This window comes from Nothobranchius furzeri, chromosome 1 (assembly GCF_043380555.1).
Source record: "Nothobranchius furzeri strain GRZ-AD chromosome 1, NfurGRZ-RIMD1, whole genome shotgun sequence".
Classification (NCBI taxonomy): Eukaryota; Metazoa; Chordata; class Actinopteri; order Cyprinodontiformes; family Nothobranchiidae; genus Nothobranchius; species Nothobranchius furzeri.
In genome coordinates, this window is record NC_091741.1 from 100830460 (window position 1) to 100858216 (window position 27757).

At 39.9% G+C, this 27757-nt stretch overlaps 3 protein-coding genes across 4 annotated transcripts in view; 1 reads left to right on the forward strand and 2 right to left on the reverse strand.

Moving 5' to 3' along the window:
- The window catches only part of nlgn3a (neuroligin 3a), a 232842-nt gene extending 229620 nt beyond the window's left edge, over positions 1-3222 (reverse strand). Inside the window, exon 1 of the mRNA XM_070552687.1 lies at positions 3093-3222. The gene's annotated coding sequence lies outside the window, so the exon portion shown is untranslated. The remainder of the gene's footprint in view (positions 1-3092) is intronic.
- On the reverse strand, positions 349-27757 carry LOC129162811 (uncharacterized). 2 transcript variants are annotated; one of them, XM_070552684.1, is made up of 5 exons: positions 27297-27757; positions 8158-8258; positions 8032-8086; positions 4447-4587; positions 349-3219 (listed from the first exon to the last, which is right to left on the reverse strand). In XM_070552684.1, the coding sequence occupies exons 2-5, from the start codon at positions 8242-8244 to the stop codon at positions 716-718; spliced, it is 2787 nt and encodes a 928-aa protein (XP_070408785.1). In that variant the 5' UTR covers positions 8245-8258; positions 27297-27757; the 3' UTR covers positions 349-715. The 2 variants fall into 2 exon arrangements, with proteins under 2 accessions (XP_070408785.1, XP_070408783.1); XM_070552682.1 differs by lacking the exon at positions 27297-27757 and adding an exon at positions 10393-10483.
- Positions 10576-23140, forward strand: LOC129161956 (uncharacterized). Its single transcript, XM_070552691.1, has 6 exons — positions 10576-10695; positions 11536-11633; positions 12308-12698; positions 14335-14942; positions 16791-17102; positions 18349-23140. Exons 2-6 carry the CDS (start codon positions 11537-11539, stop codon positions 18456-18458), a joined length of 1518 nt encoding a protein of 505 aa, XP_070408792.1. The 5' UTR covers positions 10576-10695; position 11536; the 3' UTR covers positions 18459-23140.

The window sequence follows — 27757 nt, forward strand, 5'->3', positions numbered from 1 at the left end:
CCCCATAGCAAAGCAAAATTGAAGATAAGATCTCATTTCTGTCACATTTACATCTCCTAGATACAAATAAGCACAAATCGAGACTGAAGTGGTTTTCTCATTCTTCTCAAATGTTTCTCCTGAGAAATAAATCTTACAGTGAGCACTGTCTGAAATCTCAAAATCCTCTTACAACTGTCTCTTTTCCTGATCTCAGATAAGTTAAAAATGAGACATGAAATGCACTCTCAAAAATGTCTCAATATGATATCCTTACTTCAAATCCCTATCTCAGTTATGTCTCAGCGAGCAATGCATGACGTCACTAAGTTAGATCAGTTTCATAACAAAATCAAATGTGCTCTCAAATGACACTAAATCCATTTATTTCTTGACAAAATGCGTTATCAATTCAATTGTGGTTTATATTTACATAATGTTCAACTTCCAAAACTTGTTGAATTCTTACATGTCATAACTTGTTAATTACAGTTTTAAGCTTTACGTTAACATTTAAAAACTGTATAGCACATTAAGCCACAATGTGTTCAAGATATCTTTTTTTAATTCATGAAATTTCTAGATATTTACATTGCATTGTCAATTTCATTAACAGTTATGTAAACATAAAAATGAAAATGGTTGCTTTTTACAGAAGCCACAGCAAAGTTGTGTTATACAGAACAGTAAAAATACAGAGGTCAATGTTGTTATTGGTCAGTTTTGGTCTTAATGGTTAAAACCTTTCAAGTGTATTTGGTAAATGAGCTACAAACACTATGCCAGGCATAGATGTCAAGTCAAGGTAAACAACTTTACCCAAAATACAATCCAAGGGAACCACTGTTCTGACAGAAGTTTCCACAAGTGGAACAACATGACTGCATGTGCCATTCGTTCTACTATCTTGCAGCAAAGAAAAACCTGCATCTTTTAATTCATGAACAAGAACCCATTTGTCACAGGATTGTTCAGTGATAAAGAAGAAATCTATCTTTCCATATTTTATCTGTCCTTCACTAGAAAAAACAACTGTGAAATTGTTTCTTCTATTGCCTTTCCCATAGTGTTTTGATGTGAGATAATTCCTCTTAACTTGTGCCCTGTGAAAGACCCTTACTGTTTTAGAATTGATGCAGTGACCAGCACATCTTTCCAAAGCAGAGTGGTGAACTGTGTCCAGTTGAAGTTTATTAGATGCTCCATATAGTTTAGTCCTACACAAATCATGGTTTTCCACACAGAAACTATCATCTTTGGTCATATGTATGTAAAATTCAGCTATGGCATTCCCTGGCTTTATGGTTTGTGAAATAACAGGAATAGACTGCACAAGTTTGACTGCATGGATCATCTGCATAGGTATATTTTGAGTGCCATGTATAAGCCTTAACAAATATCCATTCTTATCTTCAAAATGGAAACATGAATGAGTCCATAATGGGCCAAGGGCCCTGACACTGTCTGCTAGGTGCACAAGAAGGTGTACATTTGCAGTTTCGTACCTGTCACCATAGAGTGTAGCAATTTGAGAACAAAAGTTCCACAATAGTCTTTCTGCATGATGTATCTGTTCAAATGATATCGATTCCATCAATAAAATGAAAATCGCTTCACTTAGTAGAAGGAAGTGATTGTAGTACAGTGTTGCAAGAATTCCACGGAAAACAACAGGTCCATAGTAAAGCAAAAGAGCACGAAATTCTGATGCTTTGAAAAACATTCTGTGAGATGTCACCGACCGAGGATATCGAATTGAGGATGGAGGAGAGATATCCTGAAATCTCCTATCAATTTCTTTGGCATTTTTGGCCATGCTGAAGGGCTGACGTGAAAACTCTGTAGAAAACCACAGAACCATCAAAAGGCGCATCACTCCAAGGAGTACTGAGTGCATGTAATCTATGGCAGTGCCTTTTACAAGGTTATAACTTTTAAGATTGCTAAGCCAACAAGGCCCCTTCACGCCTTTAATAGTAGTGTTGGTCTCCTTCGCAGTTTTCATATCAAGAGCAAACTTTTCATTTGTGCGCAGTGGCTCTTTTGGGTCTCTGTGTTGGAATGGAAATACATGGACATGTCCCCTTTCCCCTGTCTTTACTGTCTCTCCTGGCTGCTCACATTTATGACATCCAAATTTCCCATTATATTGCACTGAATTAAGGACTAAGGCTTTAGCGGGCAAGTCACATGTTCCTGCAATGGTGAGTACTTTACACACAAAAGGTTCAGATGTCAACTCTGCAGGTTGCACAAGAACTCCACTGTCTGCAAGTTTACTCAATGCATCACTTAGTGGCCTTAGAAATGTAACCATGGATGGTTTTGAATCCCCATACCAAAGTCCAGCAAATATCATATTCTCTCTTTTTGTGCGTTCCATGAAACTTAATTCGTTAATGATACAATAAAAAGGCCACACTGAGAACTTGGATGATTTAAAGATAGGTACCCCATCTGTGTTCCATGTAAGTGAGATGTTTTTAGGGTCACTAAGAGGACCACCTCCATCTACAAGCTGTCTGTAAACTTCTCCATCATATAGATCTTCAATGTTATTGGGATCTGTCTTCGTCCTGTTTAATCTAAAGTTAAGCTTCTCCTGAAAACCTGGCTTGAGAAACATAGACCTTATTTGAGCCTCAATTGGAACCTCTATGAAAGAAGAGGATTTTTCTTCTGACACAATGGTCCCACAGGACAGACATTCAAATTGTTCACCCTCTAATAATCCAAAGCAATTACTGCAATATTTATGCAATACAATTGGAGATGATGCAGAGTGGGTTAAAAAAAAGTCTTTGAACTTCTGCACACTGTTTAAGCGATCTGTATGCAAACTACCAGGACAAAGTAACTTGAACATTTTAAGCAAATCACTAAGGGCCTTGTCAGTTATTTTATGACAGTTTACGTAAGCCATGATGATTAAAAGGCACTCTGCCACAGTTATTGTGGCATTGTCATATAATGGTTTGTCTATTGTGTCCTTGACATTTGAATCTTCTGCACACTCCTCACTCAAACCCTCTTCAAACCCCTCACTGAACATATGTCCATCATCATACGTCCAATCCCCCACATCTTCCTCAAATGAATGAGATGGAGCATACTCAGCATTGCTATGTAGTTCGGTTATTAAGTCATCAGGAGGATCTCTGATGACTGATGTGGAAGTTGGTTCTTCACAGTCTTTGACAGAGTCAATAGTTGAAACAATCTCTTGTACCGCGCTTTGTGCTGTAAAAAATAAAACACAAATAATTAATGTCACAATGCAAATCTTACGTAGTCTCAGCCTGTGCATCCAATTCTTGTAGACCCTTTTACTGTTTGTAAACAATATGACGTCAGCGAGAATGCGCGCGCAGCTTGGCAACAGAGAATGGCGTTGTGTCAGGCTTTATCAAGCTACGCTGCGGGGTTATCACCGGCAAATCTTGAATGTTATATTATTAAACTCACTTTAACGAATGGCAACAGACTCCCGGATCCCTGTGGCATTATGGAATGGGTGGAAGATGTAGGTGCGTCGCCAGATATCCAGTGGCCCGATATATATACGTTTTTAGAGGAGAGGCCCAGTAAGTACACACGTGAGAAGCTACGGGCATACAAATGGTTAGATGCATACAACTATGTTGTCTGTGGCCACGTACAGGAAGTAAAATATCACGGCATAGACTCTGAGTTTTGCGTCTTGAAGGCAGAAGTCCTTCCTAGCCAAAGACAAGGACACAAGACTGCTATGTACGAGGCTTGGGTCATAGTAAACAAACCAGAGAACTACGTACCTGCATGGCAGGGTGAGTATAGCATAGGTTTCTTTTTTAGCGTGCTCAGAGTACAATCGTGTTTATTTTTAGAGAAATACAGTTTATACTAATATGCAGTGGGAAAATACAGATGAATTAGAATGAAATGTTAATTTGAAGCATGAAATAAAGCGTATACATTTGTTTAATTTTGTCATTTTGATGTTCCAGACTTATTTAATAGAACATACGTTAACCAGCTTTCTGGTGTAATCTTAGTACATTATTACCTTACCTGATATAAAATGGGCGCTACAAACTCGAGCATTTCGGATCGTGTTTTCAGTCCAGTTTTCATCAACCCTTTTGATGGCCTGCAGCCACAGACGCCTCCGATTTTGTTGAAATGGATGTGCTCCCTTCGGAATTCTGTAAAGTTTCAGTCCACTGCTTGAAGAGAAGCGATTCTGGCATCCATACACGCAACAACCCGACATTTTTATGTGCTCAGAACTTCAAAACAAAGGGTTTAAAACGCTGTTTTACTATCGAGTGTGAATGAGGAAGCCTTCACTCTCGTTGCCAGGCTGCGCGCGCAACTTTTGATGACGTAGGTAGTAAAAGGGTCTATACTAGCTGAATCTACCCATTGACAAAAATTACTGTGCATCCTTGGATGAAGAGACAGGCAGACAAAAGAGGATGAGTGTACCTGGCAATCGGTGAGAGACTTGATAGTTCAGAGAGAGTGGGGCACATCCTGCATGGATATCTGGTGGTTGGATAGGTTCCTTTTCAAGTGGAGTGTTTTGGTCTCCTCCAGGAGGCAAACCCTTCTGCTGTGCTTCCCTACCTTTTGACAGTGAAGAGGACATATGAATAAATCATACCTTTATCTGAATCAGGATTCACTAGAAATTATTTAAAGATTATTAAAATACTACTAATGGGGTGTGTATTTTTTTTTCTTCCACGTCTTGTTCACATTGTATCAGTTTATGTTTACATCTGTGTGTTCTTGATAACACATAATACACATTCTTGAATTCCACTCATCAAAACCTGGGAGTGAGCGACATTAACAGTACTTGGTAGAAACAATATCAACTTAGCCAACAATGGAGATTGTCTCTACAGGCATACCACAATAGCAAATTTGTATAATGTAATCAAGCTGTGCTTATTGGTACCAAGTGCTAAAGAAGGATAAAAAGGATGTTATGCATTCATAGTTAAGCCTAATTTATACTTCTCCATCTGCGAAGGGACGGATGCACGCAACACCAGTATTCGTCCTTTCGAGGGCTCTCCAGCAGGCTCGCAAGAATGGATGGAGTCTAACTCTCTTATCTAAGCATTCATTCGACGAGACGGAGAATACAAGTTTATGATTGGTCAGAACGCTGCTGTTGTCAACTGCGCTGACATTGCACCCTCAAAATCATAAAGAAAGCTGAGGATATCTAGCGGCAGACAGGGAGAAGCTACAAGAATACCTCGCAGAAAAACTCTACAAATATGAACGTTTATTCACCCATGACTGGAGGAGTGAAAAGATGCACAGCAAGTGTTTTATTCGGCGGAAATGATGGGAATTGTGGATTTAGAGGTGGCAAACGCATGAAGAGGTGGAGGAGGATAAGGGACAAATTTGTCCGCGTTATAAAGTCTGACATGACAGGACACCACAGAACAGCGCTGCGCCCTCTGGTGTCCTGGCAGGGAATTGTTTTGTAACAGTCCTCAGGAGATGGAGAAGTCTGAAGGCAAAACGTCTTCGTCTGTGCGTCTCTCCCTCGTGGAGGGGTTGGAGACGTATGAATTAGGCTTTACTGTAGATCAAAAATAACACTGTTTTTTTTCAGTGATTTTTACTGATGGTCATAGCCTATTCAGTCAAATGTAAAATGACGGCCTAATCATCGCATATTCAGTAATATTTAATCTTAATTTGTTCTAATTAAAAGGCACACTATGCAACTTTTCCATATTTTTAAATAATTATCTATTCTGTAAAGCACTTAGAATTTCCTTTGTGTTTGAAATATGCTATACAAATAAAGCTGCTTTGCCTTACCTAGAGCCACTACAGGGTTAATGAAATGTCACTCAGATCCCACCACCCTCTGTAGACTTCATGACTATATCGTTATATTGATATAACTGGCCAAATTGCTATGATAGCGATTAGTCGCTATGCTAACGACATGTTGCTCCGTCTCAAAGCGGTTATTACGTGTATTCTCACAAGTTTGCTCAATCTGAGAGCCTCTGAGTAAATGTGCTGCTCTAAACTTTGCATTTGGGTCCCTGTTTTTAATTATTTGGGGACGTTCAACACCAACAGAGTTTTGTTTATCCATTCTGCTTGTGCGGAGAGACGAGACAAACCCCTCCCCCCCGTGTAATTGGGAAACATCTACGGACTGCCGGAGTGGCCAAATTACCTCAAACGTCATGTAAGGGTTTCAATAGCAAACTATAGGGGTACCGTTTTATTTATTTTTTCCCGCTCTGGTTCGCTTTGCTAGTAAATACTCCATTACGAGCAATTCTGTTAAAAAAGCTAAGAGTTCGTAAGGCGTGGGTTACGCCGACAGTAGCCCGAAAATAATATTGATAAAAGAGCAACCAGAGACTCTGAGTCATTACATTATAATCGCTGATATGAGTCAATACTGTTAGATTCCAGCCATGTTTGCCCTGATAACTAATAACTCCATGGTGCATGACCCATGTGACCTTCAGCAGATGCAATTACATCATCATAAATTTAATTAAACATGATAGATTATTTTTCTCTGGACAAGAAATATACGATATTGTCCATCTCTAGAGGAAATTTAAAATTTTTTACATTAATTATGAATATATAATTAAAGTGCCTGTGGGACATTTTATACACTTCTAGCTCTCACCTGTGTGTGTGTGTGTGTGTGTGTGTGTGTGTGTGTGTGTGTGTGTGTGTGTGTGTGTGTGTGCGTGTGTGTGTGTGTGTTAGACAGCTGCACCAGTGTTTCTAAAGCGCAGACTGGTAGAGAATAGGCACTAAGGTAAAAGTTTGACAAGAATCAATACATTTTTAAGTATTTAATCTACTGATGTATGTATATAATTTCTCAAGACAGCTTGAAGTGTGTTAACTTGTAAATATTTTACAGGAGGAAAAATATCTAGATATGGATCGTATATCGGAATTCAGCTAAAAGATAGAGATGTAAGGTTTGGTCCATATCGCCCAGCCCTAATATATATATATATATATATATATATATATATATATATATATATATATATATAAAATACACACACACACTAATAGGACAACAATGTCAACTTGAATGCCCTGACTGGAGCAAAGGCTGCAGCCACACAGTGACCTACACTACTTTTTAAAATATAAGGAGAAAGTCAAAACCTTCAAACCTAGTGTTTATGAAAGGATCCTGCCCTTATGTTATTAACAGCTTTAACTTAAAAGGTGAAAGTTTAAAGAATAAATGATTATATATCCCAAGATAACTTATATTTTGTTATTTACATGTGCTACTTAAATCCAGATATGTGTAAACAATATTTCCATGCAATTTTTTTGACAAACTGTGGACTGTGTTCTATTTATCTATAGGACCTGTGAGTTGCAGAACTGTGCTCAGGACATCTGTCTTCTCTCTATTTGGGACTGGCTGTAGCTAAAATGATCAGACAGCAGAGCAGACACTTTTTAACCCCCCCACTGTCTCTATGGGTGACCCCGCGAGGAAAGTTGACCATTGAGCAGGGTTGATGGTTTATCCCTTAAGGTCCACGTGGTGGGCTCACTCCTCACCCCTGCCACGTGGACCCAAGGGATAAACCATCAACCCTGCTCAATGGTCAACTTTCCTCGCAGGGTCACCCATAGAGACAGTGGGAGGTTTAAAAATAATTTAAAGTTAAAGTGCCATCAGTTGTCACACAGGTGTGTGTGCAAAATTTATTCTCTACATTTGACCCATCCCCTGGGGGAGCAGTGAGCTGCAGACAGAGTCGTGCTCAGGAACTATTTGGTGGTTTAAACCCCCCAACCCAACCCTTAATGCTGAGTGTCAAGCAGGGAGGCACTGGGTCCCATTTTTTCTAAGTCTTTGTTATGATCTGACCAGGAATTGAACCCTAATTTCCCAGTCTCAGGGTGGACACTCTACCACTAGACCACTGAGCTGGTTATTTCACGCAGCTAGCACATTTAAAAGATGTTGAAAATAAATCCCGATCTAATCTAAAAAGTAAAAGATATGCACATTTCATAACTTACTTAAAAATTGCTCATCAGTCTCCACATGAACATTAGTGGCTGCAAAAAGAGATGACTGCAGGGAGAAAAATAGGTTATTAATTTGCAGCAGATTTTTCTGTAACACATCTATGACAGGCTACTCACCAATTGTGAAATCCTTCTTGGTCGTTTATTTGAGCCATCTTCATTACTGGTCCTCCTCCATCGTTTTCCAGGTTTTCGTCTGGTCATTTGACACCCTAATCCTATATAAAAACAGACACAAGTTACTGGAATATACAGTGGAACTTTTTGTAAAAGTTAAAATATTTTATAATGAAGCATCAAGTCTTTGTTCAGTAAAGGGGTTTACATCTAATCAAATCTTTAATAAACAAAAATATACTTTCTAGCAAGTGTCAATTCAGGTCTCTACGAGGTAGGGCTGGGCGATGTGGCCTAAAATCAATATCACAATATATTAAGGAGTTTACCTCAATAATGAAACGTTTAACCGTTTCAGCTCAGTCCACTTGCGTACCGTTTCAGTTTATTTTTTTTGTACAATAATGCATTTTTATTGTGTGATTTAAGTGCAGCAGATAAAAGTTCCCAGGCGAGTTTCCGCACAGCCGCTGTATTTAGTGATGCATGATGGCTGCATGTGCCCGATCTCCGTTTAAGAAATGTGATCTGCTAATTCTGATTAACGCCTTTCAGAGCGGATCAAACCAGCTGGCTGTCGCTGCTACTGGAGCCTGTAAAGACGCTTAACAGAGTGTCGCGCTGCCCCTCTGTCCCTTCTCACACTGCAGGTCTGCAGCGGCTAAATGTAAACAAACACATCAGCCAAACCTTTTCCCTGGAAAAACTGATGTAAAGTTTTCATCCTACAACAAAAAATGCCGAGGAAGCACATTATTTTATACAACTTTTAAAGAAGAAACTCTGAGTGGTGTGAGTTGAGTTTGTAAGGCTCGCTGCAGAAATAAAAACACGGACCATCAAAAGTCAAACACAACACTTGTTTGTATGAACGTGACCCTCATAGCTGCACAAATAACCTGTCAAATAATTAAAGACATCATGCTAGATCAGCAGCCTGTGATGACACCTCATTCTGCTCACTGTAGGAGCCACTTTAAATATTACATAAATAGATATAATAATAATATTCCTAAAATTGATTGAACCGAGCCCTTAAAAACACTGACCGAACTGATTAGGATTTTAAGGTACCAATGCAACACTATTAAGTAGTATTAACAGTCTGGACACCATTAAAAACAGCTTAAAACACTTTTAGTTAAAGCTGCTTTTACCAAAATCTTTTGTTTTCTTATATCTAATTGGAATTTGTAATCATCTTTCATTTGTTTTATGATATCTTACTTTGTTTAGTTTTAATAATTGTAAAAAAACGGTCTTGATCCTTTTCTACAATCATTTTCATCTCTCAAATAATATAAAAATTCACAATTTAATTTTCATACATTTTTCTATTATATTTACTCTAAACAAGCTGGCCAGCGTGTCCAGTAACATAATAATGCCACAATTAAATGATTTCACTTAAAGAAGGAAGATTTTACCTGCTGTGGTCTGGTTCTGGAGTCTGACTCAGTCTCTGTGCAGAATTAAACAGAGAGAGACTGGCTGGCTATCAGACATGCTCCGAGATGCTCTCTACAGCTCCTCAGCGTGCTGATAGCGAGCTGCACTGATCAAGGTGTCCACGTTTGAGACAACGCTCAGATGCGAATCTTTACTTGATTGTTGTTACCTCCGCAGTCTCTGTGCATAACGTTTAAAATGTCTTCACACATGCATGCGTCGGGGTAATTACAGTCTGTCAGTATGACCAACAGCCTTAAGATTTCTCCATCAAAATAAACGGCCAAATACGATTACCGTGACTCCAGCCTACTTTTAACCTTTTTGCCTTCTTGTGAAGGTTAGCATGGCAGCAGAAGTGTACCATTTTCTGCAGTTTAACAAACTCACAACACAAAGCAACCAACGCTTTTAGATCATCTGTTTAGACATCTAGCTATCCCAACATGCAGCTGTACAGCACCCAATACGTCGCTATTGGAGCATTAAATGTTACTAGAAATAATATATAACTGTTTATTAAGACTAGGTAACTTCAGTAAGTAGGATAGAATGATCGAGAACGGTTTGGGGGGGGGGGGGGGGTTATATGTAACGCTTTATGTATCAGTAAACATACATGTTTTAGCTAGGTGTGGCTAGGCATCTTAGCTAGGTGATCGCGGACGTGGTTGAATATATTTATATCATTTTTATGCAACGCAGTGACGTTACTGTAGTAGAACGAATCCTACCTTGTATGTGGTAAAAGCGCATAATTTAGGAAAACAAAAACAATTTACTTACTTTTAGTTGTTCTTGCGCTGTGATGTTTCTCTCAAGTCAGGTCAAACCGGGTCAAACAGAGATCTATACCAAATCTCGCGAGAGTATGTTGTTCTAGATTAGAACATTTGAATCAGTTTGATCCCAATCCCGCCCTGTAGGGGACGGCATTATGTCACGTGACACTGGCCTCTAAAAGACCATGGCATGAAAACAGGTTTCAAGCGGTTTTCAGTGCGGGGAAAGTCCGAGAGAAAAAAAAAGTGAACAAGAGAGAACTGTCCGTTGGTCGGTCGTTGAAGCTTTACCTTTTGTTCCAGCAAGGTAAGAATCAAAAATATATATTAGTTACCATGGCATGTAACACAAATAACGTTGCAAAGATGTCAAATAATTTACATTTGAGAAGACGGAGAGGTGGATGGCGTTAGCATAAATCTTTGATAGTTAGCTTCCACAACTTACATTAATTTTGTGGCCTTGACATTCAAGGCTTACTTCATGAAATTTGCTATTTTTCGCTGCTTTGTTTGCTCGTAACTCCGTGAGCTTTACACTAGAGTAATGATACTTATATAGTTTGAAAGATGAGAGTTTGGGCTTTAATCTGAATTACTATTATTTGAAAAGGACGAGTTAGCATTGTCGCTACTGCTTCTTGATATAAGTATTTAGCATATTTTACGTTCTATTCATTTGGCGCCTTGTGATCACATGATTACGCAGAGCATTCTGGGATGTGCACAGATACAGAAATTGTGGCGGACTTACAAGTGTAAACTAATGTGAAACTAAGGCGCAGATAAGAAGCGGATTTGGGTGAAAGTGTAAAACATGTCAAAATCCCAAGGATGCAGAATATACAGGGATAATAAAGACGTAAGGGACAGCTACATGTACAAAATCCACATTATGAACTATTTTGATCCATATGAAAGACACAATACTTGAGCGCTGAAAATAACTTGTTGCCGCAGTAGCTGTAATATAAGAAAAATAAATCATGAACATGTTATAAACAGGAAAAAAACATGATTTTCATTGGAGTGGGTCATACATATGTTTAAGAATTCCACAGTCATTTTACTCAGACCGTTGGACGTGGCATGGCTAACTGGCTGTGATAAGAAAAAGTGGAAGCTGAATTTATGTTTTAATTAACAGAATGGAAAACAAAAAAATGCCAGGCAAAAAAAGGTTACGGGTTCCAACCCAGAAAATGAAGGACCTGCAGCACTCCCCTCTGCTAAATGAACAATCTGGTAAGTGTCTAAATAATACTGTCAACTGTTAGTGTGTCTGTTATATAGGCTTTATGTTGTGCTGCAATAATCATTACATATATGATTTAAAAATTAGGGGTGCACCGATCAATCGGCATTGATGTCTTTGAGCAGGGGCTGATCAAAATCAGTCCATATTTCCACTACTGCCTCAGCACCACTCTCTCGGTCCACCAGGAGACACCTCTTTCAGAGGCGTTTTCCTAACAGAAAGTGTGGATGAAATACGTCTCCACCCGTGCATTGATCCTCGCTTTAATCTGGATTTCCCCAAATGCAGTTTTTTTTTAACACATGATGAACACACAGGATTATGAAACGTTTTGGACATCTCCTGTGATTTAGTTTGAACAAATTTCCCTAACAGTTCTTACCAGTTTCTCTGACTGATTAAGATGATCTAGCCTGAAATTAGCACCTCTCTCTTGCTCCGTGCTGCACTGTAGCACACTGCGGAGGGTCAGATTGGCGTGAATCAGCTGATCTGAGTGATGATAAATAAATGTCAAAATAAAAATCGAAATCAGCCAGTCAGGTTTTTCTCAAGATTGGGGATTGGGCAAAAAACTGCATCGGTGCACCCCTACAAAAGTAACTGTGTACGTTGTTGTGACTAAATAGAAAATGTCTTAGTTGCTTTCTTTCTTCCCCAGGGTGTCATGTATTTGTCAGATGGGAAGACGGTTATACTGGCAAAATCTTTACAGGCGTTGACATTTTGTCAAGAGATGAGGCTCCTGTGCAGCTGCAAGATCTTAGATCAGGAGATCCTGTTTTAGCAAAGTGGTCAGATGGTAAATTTTATAGGGCCACTGTTGAATATATTTCAGGGGAAGATCATTCTAAGCTGCCAAAAAGCCACCAAACTTCACAGAAGTCCTTTTTGAATATGTTAAAAGAGAATGTGCCATTACACTCATCAGAGTCTAACACCATTATAAGAAGCCCACTGTCTGAACATGGTGAGGAAATCCCAGCCATGAATGCATCACCTGACGCGGGGCATGCAACAAGCCGCAGCTGCGGTGACCCACCATCCTACAGGTAGGCTTACAATAATAATAACAAAATCTTGGTTAAGTTTTTTGCCATTGGTTTCTCATTATGTTTATCTTATCATCTGTTTAAATCAATCAGCTAAATCTCTCACAAAAAAGCTCAATTGTCACAACACATTGTGAGCTTTTTGCTTAGTATTCAGGGTTTTTCCTGGCTCAAATTGAGACAGAGGTGGTACCATCCTGACCATTCACCAGCACATGCGTACTCAGTTCATTTAATTAGCCTCACTTTTTGAAAGGCTAAATATTTTTCCATTAAATGTTCTAACCTAAGCTTCTGTTGATTAATTGAATATTCCAATTCACAACATTTCAAATGAAACAAAACTGGTTTGCTGCTAAAAAAAATATGAAATAAAACAAAATGATCAGGCTGAAATAACAGACTCTTATTATAAAAGGCTCAATAATATGCACTAGATTGGTGTTTAGTTCCCTTTTTCCATCTGATATTTGTAGTTAAATTATTTTTTAATATTTGACCTACATTTCAGTAACATTTTAGGTTTGTATTAATAACACTCCTCTTAGTCAAAATAACACAAATATATCCAGTAAAATAGAATGCATTTCATTAACATATTGGAAATGGTAATAACATTTAGTTTCTTCTGCTAACAATGTAATGGTGGCATGTCTATTATGTACGGGTTGGCAATAATCCAGTTTAAATTATGTTTGAAGACAGAAGCGTTTGTGAATTATATATTACAACAGCTTGCCGTACTTCCGGCACCAGCAGTAATGTGACTCGTATCTGCACCGGTTCTGATCCATAGCGCTGCGGGATGCAGAATAAACAGGATGGTGGGGACTTTTCATCCACTTGTAGAGTTTATTCTTTCTTAGTTTTACCATCATCATATGTTTTTCTGTGCGTCACTTGATCGTGAGACTGCTACCCGTTAGCTTTAGCATTAGCCAATCTGCCTTTCTTTTGATCCCAAACTTTGGACCGGTTCTGGCTTTGCTGGTTCCTTTATTTTCCTCCACTGCATCCAGATGACCACACTGTGTGCCAGTAAAAAGCATTTTTCTTACACATAACTTACTTTTGTTCAAGAAAGTTCTGGGGAAAATAGTAATTCAAAGATGTTGCACCAGTGCTACATTTAAAAGTAGACAGACACGCACAGACAGTTATTTTCATCGGACTGTACAGCCCTGCTCTGATTTGGAAGAGCCTGGGGGAAAATCATGACGTTAATAGCACCAACCATAGATAATTACCAACTAGCGAGAAAAGCCATTTTTGATCTTTTTCTGCGTTGGTGTTTGCACTTTTCGGTGCACCGCTGCTGATACAGCACCCTATAGTGGCGCAACACTGCAACTGCAGTTAAAATAACATCCATAAAGTTGGGGGCAGAGTGAAATCAGGCTGGGGCGGTCCAAAATTAGTTGGAGGCGGCCGCCACGCAAATTTGAATGCAGGAAAAACCCTGGTATTGAAATGTTGTTACGGCTTTACCTGTCCAACCTGGGTTGTAACAAATGTTCTGTGTCTAAGTATGAAACGATTATTTTATAGGTAATTCTGCCAGTTTTTTGTAGTCATTTGCCATGTGTTTTTGTGTTTACTGAAATGTAATTTATGGTTCAATGTAAATTTATGACAGCTCTAACACCATCAATACATCACCCTACGGAGACCATACACCCAGCCCATCACCAAAAGGCACGGACACTTCTCGTCCATCTCCCTACGGAGTCCATACAGCCAGCACATCATCGTATGGCCTTATCCACACCTCAGGTCCACCTCCCTATGGAGACCGTACACTCAACCCATCACCATATGGCCTCAACACTTCTCGTCCATCTCCCTTTGGCAGCTATACACCCAGCCCATTACTGTATGGCCTCAATGCCTCAAGTCCATCTTCCAACAGAGGCCACTTACTCAGCACGCGACTATATGGCCATGCCAACCCAGGTCCATCACTCTATGGAGGCCAAACATCCAGCCCATCACTATATGACCTTGACACCCCTGGCCCTTCACCTGCAGCTGGTTTGCCAGGTAGTGGGGTCAGTCTATCTGACAGTGGAAAAGCATCTGACCAGCCACAAGACAGGAAAGATTCAGGCAGCTCATCTGATCAGGGCAACATTCCTCCTGGTCACCAGGAACAAAATGCATGGACACCATGTGATAGATGTAAGGGGGAGGTTGAAAGAATTCTACAACAAAAGAGAAAGATCGATGAAGTCATCGCAAGAATAGGCAAGTTTTTTTTTTCAATTTGTTCATGATGTTATTTTTTTCTTATAACGTATCAGTGATTGGAAATTGAACACTTTATGTATTTGAATTATCTTTTTAAGAAGACAGAAAAATATGCTAGTGCATTACACCTGGTGTGTCCAAAGTGCGGCCCAGGGGCCATTTGCGGCCCTGGGAATGATTTTGCATGGCCCTTACCAGCATTTTTAGAATTATGCCTCGTTGACCGACATCTGTAGCGGTGAGTACCATCATGGCTTGCCAGGTTAGAAGAAACTGAATCGATACCATCACGCAGGTATCTAGTAAATACTCAATACCAACGTTAGATCGATACTATCGATATTTTAGATCAATCCGCCCAGCCCTAGTGAAAAGTGACCATTTGTGTACAGACAACTCCATGCTGCAGCAGCATTCATTCCGAACAGAAAGTGAAAGTTAAATGTAGCTGCTATCGATAACTCTAACTAACTCAAAATACTCAACGACGTCGTCTCATTCCAAAAGCGTTATTCCTCCGCCATTTTCTCCCCGCACACCCAACAACAACTCCCGGGCTAACAGAACTCATGCGATATAACAGAAAATACCAAGTTAACAATCTCCCTCTTTATTTTAAAAAATAAAATAAAAGTATAAACACATCCTTGTAAACATTTGTATATGTATGTGTATATATATATATATTCATATAAACAAAAAAAAACATTTCAACGAGATTTGCTTTACTTAAAGCAAACTATCATAGCACACAATAAACAATAGTGCATTTTAATGCAAAGACAACTTCGTAAACAAAGGATTACAGTATCCAGAGTCCTTGATCTAGTGCCTTTAGAAGGGTCAAAGGAGACAAGTTTACATAACAATCTAACAGATTTTAAACATTAAAACTCAACAGAAATGATTCAGAAGGGAAATGAAAAATTTCACAACTTTGTGTGTGATTTATTATTGTTATTACTATTACTATTATTATTATTAATTATTTATTGTGGTCCACCACAGAGAAGCTGCTCTAGCATGATGATTTTAATTATTCTACAGGTTATTGTCCAGCCTTCTGACGCTCACACACACACACGAGTGGTGTTGAGCTGCTGCGTCTGAGTGCTGATGCTCCGTGTGTGTTTTTATTTCTGCAGTGAGACAAACTCGCCTCACACCGTCCAGAGTTTGTTCTTTAAAGCTTCCATTAAATCCACCGTGTTGACGTATTTAACACGTTTCCTCTACGCTGCAGGAGTTAAAGTTCACATCATGGAGTAAAAGTTCAGCAGACGTGTTTGTTTATATCTGGGTGGGGGGAGGGGGGGACTCGGTGCTGCACACAGACAGCTGGTGTGATCAGCTCTGAAAAGCGTTGATCACAATTTGCAGATCACGTTTATTTTTCTAGGAGATCAGCCGCGGATTCCTCTTCTGGTCGGTATTCTAGGAATCGAAATAACAAACTTTGAAAAATTCCGGGAGAAACTTAACATTTGGTCCCGGTTCCAATCGATGCCCAACCCTAGAACTAACATAGCTAACTAACTAAATTAAGTTAAAAAAATGTTTAAGTCCTTTTCTTGAGGAGTACTTGTTGATTGTAAGCAGCAATAGACAGCTTATTAGCTTGACTCTCCCATATTCCATTCAGAACTGACAAAAGCTCCTCAGATGAGAAGCAAAACGTCTTCAAGAGTCCAAAAAAGTCCAGGTCCTTTAATGTGAACACTTTTGGGTCGTGTAGTCATTTATTTGGTTGTTTTAAATTGCCTGCCAATAAAGCTTTGTAACAATTTTAAAGAGTATCATGACATTTTCTCACCCTTGCATTGTTTCTGTACCTCTCCTTCTCAGATCCAGATCAGCTCGGAGAGCTTCAGACTCTTTGTGATCTCATTGGAGTAAGGCATCGTGACAGCCCATCCTCTCCATTAGGACAGCAGGAGCTCTTTCCAGGGAGTGGTGTGTTCATCTCATCGTTCCGCCTTGCTGCCATGAATCAAGCATCCAAACCACATAGCATGCGCCTGTTTCATGCACTTTTTGATCATTTATTTACTGTCGAGGAGTGTCAAAATGCAGTCCCCTTTGGTCGCCCTGGCAATAACCCCTCTGGAAAGGAAGGAAAGCGGGTCCTGGACCGTAAAAAAGTGGATGCAATCCTTAGTAAGTGTTTTTCAAAATTAGGCTTAAAGGCCATGGTACTGTGGATAATGATTATATTCAGTCTCCAATTAAGCAATATCACACTCAATGTCATGCATTGTTGCTGAATATCAGCACTGGTGTGATCATCTACGGCACTCAGCCTGCGGCCTCGTGCCTACAACCAAATCACGCCAGTGCTGATATTCAGCAACAACGCATGACCTCGAGTGTGATATTGCTTTTATACAACAGTTCTACCTGCTCATTTTTTATAACAATAAGCAACAACAGATTATGATTTGTTCATTTATTTAATCAATTATCAGGCTATGCCAACACAAATAGTACCAACACAAAACGGAGACTCAGACAAGGCTGTTGCTAGGCGACACAAACATTTTCTACAATAACTGTTAGAACGGGTGTGTACAGTGGAGTGATACTGTTTGTGAACAGTCTCAGTGCTGTTATTCAGCGCTTTGGGCTTCCTGACAGGGTTGCGGAAGGCGCTTTATAAATAAAGCTTTGATTGATTGATTGATTGATTGATTGATTGATTGATTGTTATAGTCCAATATCAACTCTTGAAGTCTCTTGACCAGTCAAGTCACTCGGTCGGAACTAACTGTTGTATAATGGTAGATAATGTCACCTCAGTCAGAAATGTAGAAATATTGTGTTTCAAGCAGTTTTTTTTTACATTTATCAAAAAAAAAAACTAATCAACCGTGACGTCACTGAATGCGCCAGCTAGTTTGACTAAATAGCTGTAAAAGACCCTAAATAATATCAAATCACCTCCAAGACTCTCCAAACTAACGGGAATAGTGCTTCTGATTCATAACACAGCATTGGAAAAATGAAAACGTTTTGTGTCCTAATTTAGAACGCCGGCCTTTGGGTGCTTGGGCGACTCCCGTTATATTGTTTTACATCATTTGGGAATTGATCTAATATCTCCCAGAAAACTCCAAATAGCACTAAAGTTGTCAGGGTGAGTAAATGAACAAATTGCATGCTAGAATTGAGGTCCAAGTTGCAAAAAACAGTACACACCTTTTAAGTTTTTTCCAGTTAAGTATAACATACTTTATCCTCATCTGTGTTTCATATTTATGGCCTAATGAAATAAACATGCTGATTTTCAATTATTTTACCTGAAATAGATGTCACACTGTTATGTCCTTTTAACCTGAAGTGTGGTTGTGTTAGCTGTCTTTTTGTCTAATTACTCATGCAAGACTTTGATGTTCTTGTCTTATAGCCTATGTCCTGAGATGTGCCACTCTACCTGGTTGGGAACAAATTGAAGAGGCCAAGCTCAAGAAAGCCTTTGTCAACAAATGTAGGGCCAGAGCAGGTTCTAAGGAGTAGGATACTGCTATGATATACAGTATGTGGTCTGCTTTTTCTCTTATCCATTGTTGTTTTTTTCTTGTTAGTCATGGACCATAAGTGTTGAGACATTTCCTGCCAAGTAGGGTTGCAGGGATTACCTGGTTTGACTATTGACGACAAATGTCTCCAACGCGGCCTATAAAACAAAAAAGACAACAGCGCGACTTGCACCGACAAAAACAAAAGTGAAACTGAACATGCAGAACATTGACAAAAACCATTAGGACTGCTCCATTTCCAACTAGAAAGCGGTTGAAGTCTCCTGTGTAAGAATTTATCTAATATATCTGAAATATTCCCCACACGGGAGACTTTAACCACTTTCTAAATAGAAATGGAGCGATCCTGATGGTTGTTATCACTGTTCTGCTTTTGCTGCGTAAGCACATGCAGTTCCACTTTTATTTTTGTCCGTGCAAGTCGCACTGTTGTCTTTTTGTTTTTTTATAGGCCGCATTTGAGAAGTTTGTACGGGGGGTTATCCGTGGTTAATAGTCAAACCGGTTAATTCCTGCAACCCTACTGCCAAATTAGTTTTGGGATTTGGTTGTACTTGGTTTATAGGCAGTATTTTCTCATGTTCGTTTTCACATGGTCCAATACCAAGTGGATTTGTTCCAGGTGCCTCTGCAGTATTGTTTGTTGTTGACAATCTGGAAGTATTGATAGTATGTCATTCTGATTGACCTTACAATTATCTATCAGTTGTTAAAAAGTCTGGTGTAGTTTTATATATATATATATATATATATATATTAATCCTTGTTTGTAAAGTTAACATGGTTAAGGCCTGACTTCAAAGCAAGGGGGTTAGTAGACAATGACATAACTTTTATTTTTGTATTGAATTTAATTTTTATCTTATTTATTTTATTTTTATGTATTTTGTTTTAATGAGTTTAAGAAAAGTCAATACGCTGCTACCCAAATATGAATGGTGTTCTAATTGTGCTAACTAAATAAAGTGTTAAGCGCTTAAGTATTTTTGTATTTTTTACAGTCAGTTACAATCACTACAGACTTACATTCTTAATTTCTTAAATTTCTCAAATATGGCTCAGATGGTTCTCATAGATGGCTTTGGTAAGATAATTAAGAGAAATAATGAAGACACGGAAGAGACATTGGACACACAATGATGAGATCTCATTTAGGGCTCATTCTTCTCAGATTTGTCTCATAAATTTCTCAGATTCATCTCATGTTATTCTCCTTAATCCCCTTTTAAAATAAAAGACGTAATTGAGATCAGAACCATACCATTATGAGATCTCTTATGTTTATCCCAGTTCTAAAGTATTGCTCAAACAGGTCTCTCAACTCAACCTCATTTGTCTTACTGATGTCTTTTCTCTTTTCTCTTTTTAGCTTATATCTTGCTCCTAAGGGACCCTTAGGAGAAATTATTCAGAAACAAATGATCACAGAATGAAACACACAAGAGATTCTCAAAATAATCTCAAGAGATGAGATTGAACAATTGATGAGCAACACATTTTTTCCTATGGGACTGATCGCCACCAGCGGGTAAGGTACACTAAAGCCTGGTTTATGCTTCTCTGTCAGCTCCGCAAGGGACAGACACGCGCGGATTGACGGAAGCGTTTTGCTCTCATACTTCTCCGTCTCCTGGAGAGTGTTGCAAAGCAATTGCCCGGCAGGACAACAGAGGGCGTAGCGCTGTTCTGTGGTATCCTGTCATGTATCGGTCCAAGATGGTGTGTTTATATTGTGTTTTTTGTGTATATAAGAGACTTTTAACACAGACATATTTGTCTCTCATTCTCCCACCGCTTCATGCGCTCCCCACCTCTAAACCCACGTTTCCTGTCATTTCCGTCCACAAATAAAATGCTTGCTGCGCATCTTTTCACTCCTCCAGTCACGGGAGAATTAAACGTTCATATTTTTAGAGTTTTTTCGCGAGGTATTCTTCAAGCTTCTCCATGTCTGCCGCTAGTTATCCTCGGCTCTCTTTGCAATGGCGGCGCTGTAAACAACAGCGGCGTCCTGACCAATCACAAGCTTGCGTAATCCGTCTCGTTCGACGGATGTTTAAAAAAGTGGGCTCGACTCCGTACGTACTTGAGTGCCTGCTGGATCCCTACGCAAGGACGGATAATGGCATTGCGTGTCTCCGCACTGACGCAGACGGAGAAGCATAAATCAGGCTTAAGTGTCTTGCCCAAGGACACGACAACTGTGACAGACAGGGTTTGTACCTGCAACCCTCCAGTCATGAGACAGACACTTAACCCCACTGCCACCATCACCCTATATGGACTTTTAATGTGTTTCTGCACAAAACTCTACACAATTACTGTCTAACTCATTGCAGGTGGATTTCTGAACAGCTTACATGAAGAAACTCAGTTTACAAAACAGATGAGCTACAGCCCTGTGCAAACGTTTTGGGCAAGTGTGACAAAATGTTGTCAGAAATATAATTGATTGTTTATTTTTATCACTTTAGGTGTGAGTGACTAAACACTCAGCCATAGTCAAGAACCATCTTCAGTGTAAAGCAGAAGCAGAAGTGCAGGAAGTGATGGTCTGGCCCCACAGAGCTCTTATCAGAGTCAGAATGATGTGAGGAAGATCTGTGGTTAGTTCTCCAAGATGTCTGGAACAACCTACCAGCCCCCAGTCCTTCAACAGCCGTGTTCAAGTGTAACTGATACTGTCTGAACGTAAAGGGAGGACACACCAGATACCGATTGGATGTAGATTCCTCTTTAATTCATTAACTGCTTTTTATTGATTGATTAACCTTAAATGAGTAACACCTCCATTTTGGAAAGTGTTGTTGTATGAAGGCAGCGAGGACCAGAATGTGTTGTTGCTGTTGTGTGCAATGTTACTTAATGAGCCTTTACGCAGCCATGGATTTCTGAGGATGTTTACAGAAGTAAATATCACACTACCAGCAGCAAAATTACAGGGCCAGGTGGTTCCCAGTCTCTTCAAAGCTGGTTTATTCAGACAGACAGGCTCTTGTTTAGGTGGTACAATCCTATCCAGGATTAAAAACTGCCTGTTTAGGATATAAACGTCCAAACTGGTGAACATTTTAAAGTGACTCAGTCACTGAGAAAACACTGAGTTCTTGTGAACAACTTTAAAAGTAAAAGGAAATCTGATTGCTGTGATGGACTAGCATTGGTATTTATATGACTTAATTCACTGCAGCAGATGAGAGAGAGGTGTCTGTTGAACTACTTCAGTAGTAAACCATTTTTCAGGGTAGAATATCCTTCTGTCTGTTGTTTCAGTTCTGCACAGATGTTAAAATGATAAGAAATTCTCTTAATTTACCTCGCTGTTCTGACACAGCTGCTGATCTGTGTGCAGATCAACTAAAACGCTCAGAAGCACTGCTGCAGGCTTCTGCAGACACCAGAGATGATCTCTGATGGATCCTTGAAAAAAAACGTCCGTGTCACAGACTCAGAACAAATTCTCAATGGTTTTTAGTTTTCAGGAAGTTTATTTGATTTTGGCGAGTTAAGACAAGATGCGTGTCGGCCATAATGTCTGATTATTTTACGTCTTTTGTCAGACAATATTAAAACACGTCGGTAACGTCAGACTTTCCGACGAGTTTTTGCAAACACTGCTCATAATCAGTCTGGGTGCTGCACTTTTAACCTTTTGTGTCCCTCAACATTGTGTTAATAATTAACAATAATAAATTAGATTTTGAACATTTTTAAATCTTTTCAATTATCAACAATTGAAGGTATTTTCCCCACTAGTACTGAACTGTGGCCCTTTGCATGTCTAAATGATTCAGTCTTCTTTATATATCCTTCTAAAGTGTGGTCATATTTTTAGCCAAGTAGGATCTTCTGAGTAGCATAAGAGCATGTGATTGGTTCCTGCATATCTACATTGGATGGCATAGCAAATGGAATGGCTTTTTGGTGCCTGCATTGCTGAAACTCATTGCTAAGGTAGAACCTGTTTAACACCTATTGTTGACCACAGCGCAGGGACTTTTGGTATGTGACCAGAGTGTTTGAGGGAGAGCAGTACAAGATCTGTGCATGAAAACAGGTACTATTTTCTCAAATTCTCTTGGTTAAAAGCTATATATTAATTCCAAAAAAGATCTTTCTTTTATGTTTTAATCAACAAGTAGACTGATCTGTTATACATTTTCCAGGTTCTCCTTCTGATTGTCTGGAACACTGCGTTAAATGTTTGAAACAAACACGCTTTGCTCCAAGAAGGTCCCATCCACTCCTTTCATGAATATTGCACAGTCACAAAGTTTTTGGGTGGCGCAAAAGCAAACATTGTTATAATAATAATTTCATTCGTAGTCTAGAAATCTATACAACCCGTAGAAGCAGCAAATATGTTTTGCTCTGCAGGTTGATCTGGCCACACTCTGTAGCCTCAGCAGATCTAACGTCAGCCCGAACCTTTTTAGGTCCGACCAATCATATCATTTTATTTTTCTAAACAGATGCTCAGCGGGCTTTGCACCAGTGCTGCGATGAAGAAAAACTGCAAAGTTGGTCTTGGCTAAGGAACGGCGTTCATTTGAAACGGGTTTGGCATCAACTTTGGACTGTTTAGACTTAGGCTTTTTGTTGAGACATGAGCTGTACTTCAGTCCTTTATTTAGAAAAAGGATGTACTTGGTTCTTCTTCTTCTTTGATGGTGTATGGTGGACTCCATCTCTGACTGATTTCTGTAGCGATGAATACGTTACATTGTCCATTGTTCTGATTGGTCCTAGCACTATCCAACTGTGTGCAGGTACAGTTTCAAAGACAACCGTATTTTCCGCCCCATGACCGAGCTCTGTCTATGGGTCATTACCAGACTATATATTACAGGATGGCTAGCGAGGCTATCTGAGGTGTTTTCAGACCAAAGAGTCAAGAGAACTTTCTGAGGTTGTAAGAACAGTTAGCCCAACTGAACTGGGTAAAAGAACCTATGTAACTAGATTTGCACCATATATGTAGTACTGCGATTGTGTAACACTCATTGCAACTACATCGCCTAAGCACTTAATGGCCACCATGAACAACAACAGAGTACATCAGTGTTAGGGGCATAAACTTTCAAACGAAAGAGACAGCTGCCTTTGTGTTGCACCTAACAGTGCACAAGAAAAAGAAATAAAACACTTGTAATTTCAGACAAATACAGCAGTTTAGTAACTTCTACTTTAGTGATGCAAATGACATTTGTATTATGTCAGTGAACAAGAATTAAATGGTCTCTACAAACCAATGTACACCTTTGTAAGGACCAATCCCAGTCTCCTGTGTCACTCAATAGTCCCTACTGAGCCAAGAAAGAGCCTACCATGAAGCTGAATCTAAAAAAAGACTCATTAAATTAGGTTAGAGGGAGTGCTAAAGATGACAGTCCCAACTCAAGAATCAAACCACTTAATATGTTTATAAGGACTGTGGGATATCCAAAACACACCTGGGGTCTCAATTATCAAACACTGCATAGAATCCTTACTAAAACCGTACTTAAGCTCAGCAAAAAAAAATGTACTTACCCCAAGCAGGTTTGTGATCTATCAAACATGGAGTACGCACAGCTGCACGCAATCTCCGCTCGATAAATCGGAGACTAACGAGAATATTTCTCAGCTGCATTTTAGTCACATCCCACCCTCAACACGCCCACTTACTGCCATAAATAGTCAATGCAAAGTGCCTTGTGGATCTCATGCATATACATAGGCCGGATGTTGCAGCGCTCCGCCAATGACATGGCAACCGTAGATCAAGGCAGATCAAGGAAGCGCTATTTCACAAGCAGAAATTCAGGTACATGTGGGTGAGGTGGAGAAATGAAAGGAAGTGCTTTTGCAAAACAAATAAGAGAAAATCCACGGCGTGGCACAGCGTTGCTGAAGCCGTCAATGTTGTGAATTCTTCAGAGAGATCTGTGGCGGATATAAAAAAATGGTCCAATCAGGATTTGATCCCCAGACTCCCAGGTGAAAGTCACACACACTAACCAGTCAGCCAAATGAAGATCTCCCTTGTACAAGTAGCCAGGGCGCATGATAAATCGGGTCACAGTGACAGGACACACACTGTCACAGACCCATGACATTCTGTCTCAATCTGTCCCCCTGCTGATATTCTGCATTCCGTATTCTGCGCTTCAGGCTGTGTGTGTGTGTGTGTGTGTGTGTGTGTGTGTGTGTGTGTGTGTGTGTGTGTGTGTGTGTGTGTGTGTGTGTGTGTGTGTGTGTGTGTGTGTACGCACATGTGTGTGCGTGTGGGGGGTCTTGTTCTGTGTGAAAACGAAGCAGCACAAGTGATAATGCTGCAGGATTTCATAATTGCATCCTTTGCAGCAGCAGCACTGCAGGTGCTCTCCATGTCCAAAATGTGCGTAAGCAAGGTCCTTACTAGTCAACTTAAAGTTGCGCACATTTTTCCGCTAGGTTTTCTTTCATGAATCCCAAAGTTAGCGTGGAAAGTTGCTTACGCAGTTTTCTGACCCCATTTTGTGCGTAAGCAAGCTTGATAAATGAGGCCCCTGGTAACTATTTGATCCAAAAGCTCCTGTTGACTATTACAAAGAACCGATCTGAAACTCATCAGGCTTCATGAGTTAAAACAGTAAAACCAAACTCTCCCCTCGATGACTCTTCACTCTTCTGAACTTTTAAAAGATGTGTGTTTGTAGATGTGTTTTTAAAATCGTTATGTGCAACACCTATAGAGTCAATCCTGCTTGTTTTGTTTACTGCTGCCTTCATTTTAAGCCTCTGACTTTGTACGTTGTGAGAATAGAGCTGCAGCAGCAGTGGGCTGCTGAAATAGGCAGTGATTGGTCATATTTTCAGAAGGTCAGAGGTAACCATTTGGGAAATTATTCAGCAGCAGCTCCTGCTGCTTCAAGGCAACAGTCAAACACAATGAAGGATATTAGAAAACACAAATAACCTTCCTTGGCCTTCTTCATATGTGCGTCAGTGCACTTCTGCATATACACAGACACTCAAAAACACTTCCCCGCCTCTATGTCTAAATGTGAGAGCAATAACTGAGGGAAGGCAAAGAACAAGGGGCCTCTTGGGCCAGAGACCAACCATGTCCATGTTAACTCAGACCAAGACACACTCAGGTGTGCTAGCTTTGGTTCAGAACGTAGCTCCTCTGACCTTTGCAGCAGACAAAGTGTCTCAGTGGTGCTTCTCTTGAAAAGTACAGAGTCACTTGGGTAAACAGAGTGCTCCATGGTTTAAATTAGATACACATATATTTGTGGGTTTATGTCTGTGTTTGTCGGTGAGCAATCGTACGTTGACCACATCCTGATTCTAGTGTTGTCCAGCTAGCGTCAATGTGTAATTACTCTCCCACAGCTCCAAGTGAAAGCTCAATTTTTGTTGTAAATGAAGCCACTGTGATTGTTACACAGCTCAAGTACATCCAAGAAAAATTTCCGCAAAAGAAAAAAAGAGTGAAGAGTGGATATTAAAACAGCAGGGAACTTGAAACGGCGGGACCGGAATACAAATAGTGAGAGGCCGGAGAGAGAATTAACAAGCAGCAACAGCAGCAGCATGCATAATCCCTTGCATGATATTCAAGAGCCACATACAATATAAATGAACACCGTTTGCTTGCAAACAAAAAGGAGTCCTAATTAAACTTAAACATATGCAACAGGAACAAGGAAGTCCATATGTGTGTGTTATCACCAATTAAGAGCCTCTTTCATCAATAGTGAGCCAGACAAGGCGAATAAAAGGATGGATTATTTCCTAAATGCTTGGGCTTCAGGGACACTTAGCTTATTCAACTTATCACCATGACAACTCTTGTATGACATTTTCACTTCCTCTCTTTGGAATCCAAGTCTGCCAGTTAATTATTCTTTTTTCTTCTTCTTCTATCACTGACAACAAAGAGACCACTTATTTCTGAGCGTGGGCCATGTGTCCAGGGATGTCACAATTTCAGAAGGCCAGAAAGTCCTCTAAGTCATTTGTGGAGTTTTGGGAGAAATGGAAGGAATGGAAATTAAATAAGTGTTTGCATGGCTGGAAATCAGAGATCAAACAGTGCATCGGGTTTATATACAGTATTATCCCTTATAGATTTAAAATGACTCAAACTAAGTAAATCAATTCACCCAGGACAGAGAGCGATAAAATGGGCCACAGATGGGTTTATTTTTATACAATACACACTTAAAAGCAATAGAAAATAAGGATCCCCGCTTAAACATGCCACTTTTGTCCTCCTCCTCCTCTTCACCGCTCTGTTGGAGACTAATCTTGCTACAGTGTGATCCCTGTGTTTAAATAAAACGGAAGTCGCAATTTCATCTTTTAAATCCTCCCGAATGCTGGTAAACCACCGGGTTATTTATTTGAATTTTTTCCTCCCTATTTTCTATATTCAAGGAGAGAAATGACGGAGTGCTTACGCGTCACTGCTCCATCACGCGCACAAGGCATCTTAATGACCAAGTAACAAGTGCCCTGAACATTTATCACACGCGTTTTTTTTTTTCACGGAAAGCACTTTTACAGCTCACTCTAAGCCGGAGAAACATACAAGTGCGCGGAAAAGATGCGTTTAGGCGCATCAGCGTGCAAATGAAAAACGAGCGTTTAAGTCTAAAAAGAGAAATAATTTGTAATGTGAGCGCAGAAAACAGAGGCGTGCGGCAATAAAACACGCAACTCTGCATTTATTTCTTTTTAAAGAAACAAGTCATGGCATTTTCAGTCCGAGTCTCTGCGTGTCCGTTTCCCCGCATCATCCTCAGCTCACGCAGACAACCCAGAGAATCTTCAAATGACTCACCTGCTTTTTGGTCCCGGTGTGAATCCGTCCATTCTCTGACCGTCTCCGCTTTTGTGTACTCCAAAATATCCGCGTCAGTCTAGATTATGTGTTTAGGGATTGACCTTCCTGCGAATCGTCTCCCATCATCCTCGGGGGAATTTCCTCCTTATTTCTTCAGTTATTTTCTTGATTTCTTGCAGGGAAGCGCTCCTCCTCCAAGTCCTGGTGCGTTTTGACGCGTTCGCCTTGACTCTTCTTGTGCCCAACACGCGCGCATCGCGGGGACGCGCCGCGCTATCCCGAGCGAATCTGTTCGGGAGCGCCAACTGGAGATAGAAAAGAGTTACTAGGTAACCAAGGGCATACGCATCACACATGAAAAGGAGCAGACGATTTATGCCTTCCAACTGTCCTCTGCCCATCTGCTCTGCCTCCTTTTTGACGGCTCATCAAAAATAACCCGCTTTTATGAGACTGAA